We start from the raw sequence: 9,287 nt of genomic DNA, 5'->3' as shown, positions 1-9,287 counted from the left end.
CACTGCCAATGGAGAATGTTAACAGAATGGGAAGAAACCCCAGATGAAATCGAGCCAGATGAAATACAGCGTTACCTACAGTCACTTCACCTTGGAGAGCCAGGGGGACATCCTTTCCTTTTGGGGGAATCACCGTCTAGCATCAAATTTGCACATGGAGGGCTCCGCAGTCAGGTTAGCAAGAAGACATAATATGCAACATTTGATTAGATCTTCAAAGGGATCAGGGATCAACAGTTGATATAGCATCAAACTTAAGCGTAGTAGCGACACAGATAAGATATTTATGATTCAAAAATGTTGTATTAATTGAAAACAGAAGGTGTGGACAGCTTGGAGCAGCTCTAAAACTAGTCATTGTGGCACTGCTAAACATGAGGCATTGCTCGCTCACCACCAATTCAGGCTTTTACGCGGGCCATCACTCTACAGTCAAGATGTGGTGTGCAGTAGATAGCTTATGACGTTAGCCTGTAATTGCTTTTGAAGATGTCTGGCCTTTTCATTACATGACAGAGGCCACCATTCAGTTTGAGATGGATTTAAAGAGAAATGATTTTATTTGAAGGGCTTACCCGTGGTGGTGGGAAGCTTTTTTTCATGATGTCAGAGAGGTCCTTTCAGCAGCATTATTAGCCGCACATGCTCTAGTTCCAAAATGATACTTGTGGGGGGACTCTTCATTAAATGATGAGACATGAAAGACTGATTGAGTCAATACTTGTTGAGTGGGGAAGTGTTTCGCATTATTGCCCATGTGTGTCAGGATGAATAAAATCAATCACAAGCTTCTATAACCAGATATAAACAAAATGAACAGAGCAAATAAGGACCAGTGATAGTCTCACCAATGTGTTAGGTAAACCCAGCCAGGACAAAAATAGTGAAAAGAAAGAAAAAATAAGGAATTAAATAAATGTTAATGAAAGTTCTCAGTCATCCAGGACTGCACAGATTTGTACATTGGGGAGACAAAACAACCTCTCATTAAACAAATGGAACAACACAGGAGGACCAACTCCTCAGGTCAAGACTCTGCTGTCCACTTACATCTAAAGGAGACAAATCATTTATTTAAGGACAACAATGTATACATGTTGTCCAGAGAAGACAGATGGTTTGAAAGAGAGGTAAAAAAATCCATCTACGTCAAACTGGAACGACCGTCTTTGAACAGAAGAGGTGTTCTCTCCCCAGACAGCTTAACAACCATTCACACCTGGGATCACCTAGCCCTAGCAACCCACATGAAGAATGGTTGGATCAACGACCCACAAGCAGCCCTAACGACTCTGAAACTCAGAGCTCACGTGTCCTTAACGACTCTTAAAGGACACTCCCACACAGAGTTTAAAAGCCTGCAACTCTGAACAACTCTGCTTTTTAAAAAACACAGCTGTCATTATGACCAGACTTGTTGTGATTTTCACTTTTTTTTATTTTACTTTTTCTGTGCCAAGGTCACAGCCATGTTGGGAAAGTATCGTGTGTGATCCCAACAATATAGTTAAATGAGTGATTACACGCAAAACTAAATTAGTTTTACCACAAACTGAGAGTGTCTTTAATTGCAAATATACCTATTAAATTGACAAACACGATATGTGTAATTCATGGCTGGGGTTGGGACTTCACCTCAATATTGCTGGAAAAATCAAAAAACAGGGTTTGATCATGAAAACTTAGGGATTACAACTTTAATACCCTAATAACCAGAATTCTGATACTTGCACTCATCCCACCAGTACCCTGATACCCTGATACTATGGTACCTGATCATATTTTAGTACCCTGATACCCTGGCCCCTCATGCTCTGGCCAGCTGCAAGCTGTATTGTCTTTTTATTTTACCTTATTTTACTCACATTGGGATCATAGACTATTTTACAAGGAAGACCTAGCCATTAGTTTGATTGACTGAATCAGTTTGAATGTAGAATTATCACCCAAAAGAGCAATTGCCCCAAGTGAAACAAGGGCTCCACAATATGGTTATAAAAATCGTATTGCAATTATTTTGATAGATACTATGATTGTGATATGATTCAGGATTAGTGGGAATGATAATTTTTTTTCTGATATTTCAATACAATTTTCAGCCCTAATGGCATTACACAGAGTACGATGTTAAGTGTGAATGTGTTTCTGAGTAGGTACTGTATGTGTGTGTCATTGTGATATACAGTATAATTACAGACAAGAACTTCCACAGTGACACTGAGGGGATGGCTTGACATGTTGGTGTGTCTTAACAAGACAGTTTTCTCTTTCTGTCATACACACACACACACACACACAGAGAGAGAGGCTGTATTCGAAACCGCATACTATACTGCCAGTATGTACTGATTTGGCCAAAATGTAGGATGTAGTATGCAGTATGCAGTATGCAAACAAATGCAAAATCTGCAGTATGAGAAAAGTTCCCGGATGTCGTATTGATTCGGAGAATATTTCCAGTATGCATCCGACCAGTCTTCTCTGCCTACTGTTTCCCACAATGCAATGCGCTAGATAAATAGCAGTAATGGCGGAGTAAGGGAGTGTTCCCGAGGAGTACAAATGTAATGGTGCCTTCATGTGCTATGGTATTTATGGTAAATACCAAAAGACGACATGAAAAGTGCACATGAACACCCTCTCATGTGGTATTTTCCACTGGGCAACTCCTAGAATTTTTTGATGCCCGAGTTGCCGAGATGAGATAACCTTTCACCTTTTCAACATGGCGGCGAGCAACGGAAGATTTGTGAATGGTAAGCAATGTACACTACTAAACGTGTTTTGCTACCGTTAGTGGATAGTTTTTGTAGCCTATAAAGTGTTGCTCCATTGACAATTGTAATATGATGCGTTAACACTCGGTGTCAGTTTTTAAAATACCATTATGGTTTGGTTTTACCTCCCCAGAGCAGATGCTAACAAGCCTGAATCTGTGTGTCCACCATCTTTATTTTCTCTGTACAACAACAAAAACACATGAACACAACGCACTGGTAAATACCAGATCACAAGTGGAAAATACCATCTGTACCATAGCACATGAAGGCAGCATAAGTACCACATTTAAATTTTCTCCTTCTTAATTTGGTGTACGCGAGTGATCAGAAAACAACAAAATACTAATGTAACGTTACGTATCGTTTTTTATTTCTTTTTAATTAGGGACAGAGCAGGACACGGAGCGGCTGATTCTGTGGCACGCAGCCAACGACAGCCTTTTCAGCGGAAGGCGAAATTCCACCCAAAAGGGTTTCGAGTAAGTTTGGTTGTTAACAGTTGAATAATTGAATAGTTAAATATATAAAAGGTAAATAGTTTACTTGTTACGGCGCGCATTTCTGTCACTGTGCCGCTGAGACGAGGGACAGTCGGTAGGGATATCGGTTCGTGGGCGCTGATGTTGCTAGGGAGAGGGAGGGACAGAGGGAGACGTGGTAGCTCCTGCAATAAGTCAGTTAACCATCATAATTACTCTGAAGCCGTTTAATGACGGCTATAGTCTTACATAATTCATCTTGTCGTGCTCCTCTGTTAGATTTTAGAATTATAATACCGGTACGTTGGATTAACTTGTTGTTGAAGTAACTACGTTTATTTTATTTTTTTCAGAGAGTTCATCAGAGTGAATGCCTTGGTGGGGAAGGTGGAGCCCACCAAGGTGAAAAGAAAATGGGAGAATTTAAAACAAAAATACAAGGTAAGTTATCAAGCTGGCAAAGTGGCCTCCACACGTTCTGTTAGACCAGGGGTCTGCAACCATTACGATCAAAAGAGCCATTTTTGCCCCCGTCCCTCACCAAAAAAATATGTCTGGAGCCGCAAAACATATTTGTGTCTTATAATGAAGGTAACACAGCCTAGACAGTCTAAATTAGCCTATCAAGATTATTAATCAGCCTCAATGAGCGTTTATTTATATTTTCACATGATGTGGCAACTCTGCAGTGGGCTACTTATGCTTACAGTATAAGGTAGCTACTTGAACTTTGCATTTCCATTTCAATGATGCCATGTTCTGGTGCATTTATGAAATAAAAGAACTAACCTACAATAAATAGAAATAGAGTAGCAATACAGAACTATATATGCAGACCCACTTAAGTCCTCCCTGTGTTTGTGAAAATGTACAAAATAAAAAGTAGCCTCATCTGATAATAAATAAAACACATAGTGGCAGGCAGTAAAAGTAAAAAAAAAACAAAACACAGGACAGTTTAAATTTATTTTAGTCCATTTCAGTGAGAGTTAATCCTTCTCTTTTATCCTCGGCCACATACAGCAATCAACCCCCGGGCTTGAGCATTAAACACAATGTGTTAACTCAGGATCATTCAATTAATCACAACTTGATAGAACAGATACAATTCTGTGTGTAGGCTACGCACTTTTACTGTCGGAAAATGCAAGAATCACCGTAGGCCTAAAGCAGTGATGATGATAAAAAAAATGTCAAAGCCACAGGGAGCCACTGCAGTGGGGCAAGAGAGCTGCATGCGGCTCCAGAGCCGCAGGTTGCAGACCCCTGTGTTAGACCTTCTGCAATGCAGTCACTTATCAACATAGAGGTACACGACATATTAAATTAGAAAATATAAAAGATAAATGAGGTTGTACAAATGTTTAAGATGCTTCAAGTGTGTGTGTATGTGTGTATGTATTGTGTTGTGTAGGAGTTGAAAGCCCCCAAGACGGGAGTAAGTACAGAGGGAGGAGAGGCCACTGCCGCATCCTGGAAGTGGTTCAATTTAATGGATAAGTTTTTGGGCCAGAGGCCCAGCATTGTGCCTCCGGTCTAAATTGACTCATCCAGCCAGGATGTGGTAAGTGGCCTCTCCTCCCTCTGGGGAAGCCACCTCAGAGAAACCAGTGGCCAAGAGAAAGAGGGGGCCCGAGTGGCTTTTTCAAAAATAAATTGCATTTGTCAGATTATATTTGTTTCTAGTGGTTCACTGGTGTTCAAATTATGTCATCCCAGAAAACATATTCATATAACAGTATGACATCTTGCATAAATGTCATTGTATGTTATATTTTGTATCACAATGAAGGTGGATGAGGCACATTGTTGAAAAAAAAAAAAAAAAGATTTTGGGAGAACATGCATGGCACTAATTGCCTAGTTGCTAATACTGTTTTGAGAATTCGTTACTATTAACCCTCAGGTACATTTCCAAAAATTCCTTAAATTACAGTTAGTGACAAAAACATCCTGGCAAGGCAGTGCCATTCTATTTGTATAGCATTTTTTTTTTTTTTTTTTTACAGTTTGTCTTCACAGGGCTTCACATAGCTTCATAGACAAGTAATAGTTCAATAAATAAAAACAATTAAATTAAAAACAGCATACATTATATAGATTAGACATCAATCTATGCAATGTATGCTAGAAAGAATAAAAGCAATCACAGGAACACAAACAATTTGAAATATATGCAAAATACTTACGTCATATCAACTATATACAAAAAATGTCATCAACTATATACAAAAAATGTCTTGACTGTCATGACTAATAGTCATGCTCCTGCAGTGCAGGGATGGCGGCTCCAGGAGCTGAGACCTCTGCTGCCAGTCTGTCTCTGACATTGTCCCCTGGCATTTGGTCTCTGGGCTGGTATGCCTGCTCCTCCTCGTCTCCATGCTCCACCCCTTCCTCCACAGCTGGCTCCACCAAATCCCCGTTGCGGATGAAGAGGTTATGGAGGAAGGCACAGGTGGACACCACCACCGGGACAAAGGTAGATTTCACCTACAGGAACAAAGAGGTGAGTTATGTAACTGCATAAAGTTATAAAGTTATTAAAGTTATTATTATTGCATAAAGTTATTGTGCAGCAAAATGCACAACTGTCTTGCTTGGTTGAGTGTGAAGAACAGATTTATTGCCTCATTACTTACTTTTATCAGAAAAAATATCTGTATCTAAACTGCCAAGGGTTTTATACAAATGTCTGTCGTTCAGTTCGGAGGAGCATGGTTACAATACAAGGCATGCAACGGAAGGTAGATTTATTCTACCTAAAGTGAAAACAAACAAGATGAAAAGTACGGTAATGTACAGAGCCATGGTTTTATGGAATACTCTGCCAGGACATATTATTCAAGAGAACAACAAATACAGATTTAAAGAATTACTGAAACAGCATCTGTTAGCCAAACAGCTCTCGGTGTCTGTTGATGTTTAGCAGAGGCTACTTTGTACAATCACTTAATATGATTTAAATCTGTTTTTGCAAATGTGATATAATGGAATTATGTCAAATGTATGTTGATTTATACCTGACCATCGGACTATTTAAGAATTATGTTAAAAGCTACCTTGAGGAGGTATTGTTAATTTGAATTAGGTCCTGTAATAAGTGAATTTTTGTTTGTTTGTTTGTTTGTTTTTTTCTCTGTTTTGTTCTTGTGTATGTTTTGTGTTTGTGCTGTGTGATATGTTTTTTGTGTTTGAGTACTGCAGTGAAAAGATTATCTGGGTATGGACTCCAGGAAGAATAGCAATGGTTTTGCCAAAGCTAATGGAGATCCAAATAAATGAAATGAAATAAATGAAATTAAACCAAAATCATTTTAATCCTGATTTATTAAAATGCTGTATAAGCTATTTTTTTTTTTTAACCTGTACTTGTGTATAATGTACTGCTCAGCTGTCAGCCATTACATACTAGTTACATTTACACACATCTTATGCTCTCTTTTACCTCAAGAGCCTTCAGGAAGATGCTGCGCCACCGGGTTTTCATCATCCCAAATGCCCTCTTCACCACACATCTGGCCCTGGAGTGATGCCGGTTGTACCTGGCCTGCACAGGATTCTGCACCGGCTCCCTGTACAGGGTTATGAGGGAGATGGGTGCCTCAAGACAGGGATAACCCCCATCCCCAAGGATGATCCAGCCCGGAGGAGGGTAGAGTTGGCGGAAATACATGGAGCTCCACCGCAGCACCCGTGCATCATGGACTGCACCAGGTAGGCCTGTAAGTTGTGGTCGTGAAAAAAACTGAAAATGAGTACTTGATTGTAAACACTTCTGATACAGACCGTTTTAAATCACAAATAAAAGCAATCCATATTCCTCAAAAAATGTAAAAATCACATATATTTATGAATATTTCTGGTTTCTTTGTTCCTTTATGATAATAAGCTGAGTATCTGTTTGGTTTGTGGACAAAACAAGACATTTGAGGACGTCATTGTGTGGTTTGGGAAACACTGATATTTTTCAACATTTTTTAACATTTTATTGACCAAACAACTAATCGATGTATGTTAGTTGCAGCCCTAATTAAGATGGGATTAAATAGAACTTTGTATGCAGCATAGCTGTTGAGGCAATCGTCTTTGTTTGCTGCAGGTGGCTTTATCCTGATGTGCATCCCGTCGATGCAGCCAACAACATGGCAGAAGGCACGGGAGCCAGCAAGGTGGGCAAAGCCTTCCCCAATGCCCTCCAGCTCATCTGCAGCAGGAAAATGGACCACCCTGGCAAAGATGGCCATGATGCTGTCTGCAACCCGATGTACAACATCGTGGACTGTGGCGGTGGGGATATCAAAGGCCTCCGATACCACCCGATACGAGGTGGCACTGGCCAGCCAGTATAGGAAGACTGCAACCTCCAGGGCGTCTCCCCATCCATGGTCCTTGCCACACCTCAAAGCCTCAACCAAGGCATTTACTGCTCGCTTTGACAGGCGGAAGTCTCGCCTCAAATCCCCCTCTCCCAAGAAGAGGCGGACCACAGGTGCATGGGCATTTAATTTTAAATACTGCCCTCGAAGCGCAGCCTGTGGGAGGAGGGGCAAATGTTTTTTCTATGTTGTGTCACTTCACATGACTGTTAAAGTTCTTTTTTTTATGTTAACTGTTTCAAAAAGGCCTTATAAATTGTTTGTAAATAAACGTGTTTATCTCTGAATGTTATTTATTGACTTATCTGGCACAACTGTATGCCCAGGTTAAGAACTACAACTGCCCCTGACACTTGACAAATGTTTGGTTTACTTACATTGGCTTCATATTCACAAATGATGGAAAGTAGGTTTAGCCTGGTCCTCTCCCTCCTCCGTCTTCTTTGTGCCACATTGTGGCCTCTCACTACTGATAAATAAGACATTTACAGTATCTAGTCTGACTTAAGTTTGCTGTTTTCAATCTTCTCCTCTGTCTCCCTCAGTTTTTCCCCGCCTCTGCTCACCTTTTATACTGTCCATAAGCGTCATGACGTCGTCGCGTACTCCGGAGCAGTACAGCGTTTATGTTTGTTCACACAACATAAGTACAGTGCATAGGCTACTTGACTATTGTGACGAAAGCTATAAGTACAATAGAAATCCAGGCTGTTGTACATATGAAATGAAAAAAAGTACTCTGTTAATTAAAACCTTTTTTTTATTAATATTTGGTGATTTCTGTACATACAGAGCTCCCGAGACAGCGCTATACTGTATACTGTCCACTACAAACATGAAGCTTCCCTGCAGCGGTTCATCTTCAAAGAGCAGCGGTTAAGATAACTGGCCTGCTGTCTCCCCCGGGGCGACGACGCATGTTGGCCGGCGGAACGACTCTGGAGACGGGGCTGCTGCCTCTGAGACGAGCCAGTCCTTCCGGAGCTTCACTTCTCCGAAAACATCGAGGCAAATTACTAAACAGCCGTCATTTGAGTAAATTAACCGCACATTGGGGATCTAAACGGCTACTTTCTCGCATGAAAAAATATTAAAACTTAATAAAGTGACATATTAACAGCGCTACAGCGGAAAATAAAACAGCTTTGCGCCTGTTTTACAACTACCGCTGCCGGTCGCCACGAAGTGCATTCTGGGAAAACTGCATACTGCGATGTGAACGGCGTCGGTCTGCTGAAGTAGCATGCTGAATCCCACATTCAGTATGCAGTATACAGTGTATACTAACGCAGTATGTAGTAGGCAGTACGGTAGTATGCGGTTTCGAATACAGCCAGAGAGAGAGAGAAGTAGATGTAAATACTGTATATATTTACATGTACATCCCACCATCTTCAGCCAATTGTCTTTTGTGGTCCCTCAATACGTGTTTAGACCAAGAATACAGCAATTAGTAATTATAATTACATTAATAATATATATGGAAGGACAGTTTGACACTTTCTCTCTCTCTCTCTCTCTCTCTCACACAAACACGCGCGCACACACACACACACACACACAAATACATGCACATTGATTATACTGTCAACACATCTACCTACACCTCTTCCCTGCCTTGTCTCCACCCCATTTCATCTCATTCCTTT

At 40.6% G+C, this 9,287-nt stretch overlaps 1 protein-coding gene across 4 annotated transcripts; it reads left to right on the top strand.

The window, feature by feature from the left end:
* The first annotated feature begins 2,670 nt into the window (after positions 1-2,670).
* Positions 2,671-8,312, top strand: LOC311263834 (uncharacterized protein). 4 transcript variants are annotated; one of them, XM_084364165.1, is made up of 6 exons: positions 2,671-2,756; positions 3,166-3,259; positions 3,613-3,700; positions 5,534-5,768; positions 6,714-6,976; positions 7,362-8,312. In XM_084364165.1, exons 4-6 carry the CDS (start codon positions 5,541-5,543, stop codon positions 7,609-7,611), a joined length of 741 nt encoding a protein of 246 aa, XP_084220291.1. In that variant the 5' UTR covers positions 2,671-2,756; positions 3,166-3,259; positions 3,613-3,700; positions 5,534-5,540; the 3' UTR covers positions 7,612-8,312. The 4 variants fall into 4 exon arrangements, with proteins under 4 accessions (XP_084220291.1, XP_084220288.1, XP_084220290.1 ...); XM_084364162.1 differs by having other exon boundaries at positions 4,674-5,768; XM_084364164.1 differs by lacking the exon at positions 2,671-2,756 and adding an exon at positions 3,019-3,057 and having other exon boundaries at positions 4,674-5,768.
* Positions 8,313-9,287: the final 975 nt, after the last annotated feature.

The sequence above is a fragment of the Pagrus pagrus genome (assembly GCF_965226575.1).
Source record: "Pagrus pagrus genome assembly, chromosome: 10".
NCBI lineage: Eukaryota > Metazoa > Chordata > Actinopteri > Spariformes > Sparidae > Pagrus > Pagrus pagrus.
Note: the sequence above shows the minus strand (reverse complement) of the source record. Positions and strands in the feature narration are given on the sequence as shown.

Bases quoted from the DNA above. Each gene is read 5' to 3' on its own strand.
- LOC311263834 (XM_084364165.1), top strand. From the start codon at position 5,541: ATGGCGGCTCCAGGAGCTGAGACCTCTGCTGCCAGTCTGTCTCTGACA. The intron at 5,769-6,713 runs GTGAGTTATGTA...TTTTACCTCAAG, and splicing joins TCACCTACAGGAACAAAGAG to AGCCTTCAGGAAGATGCTGC. The intron at 6,977-7,361 runs GTAGGCCTGTAA...TGTTTGCTGCAG, and splicing joins TGCATCATGGACTGCACCAG to GTGGCTTTATCCTGATGTGC.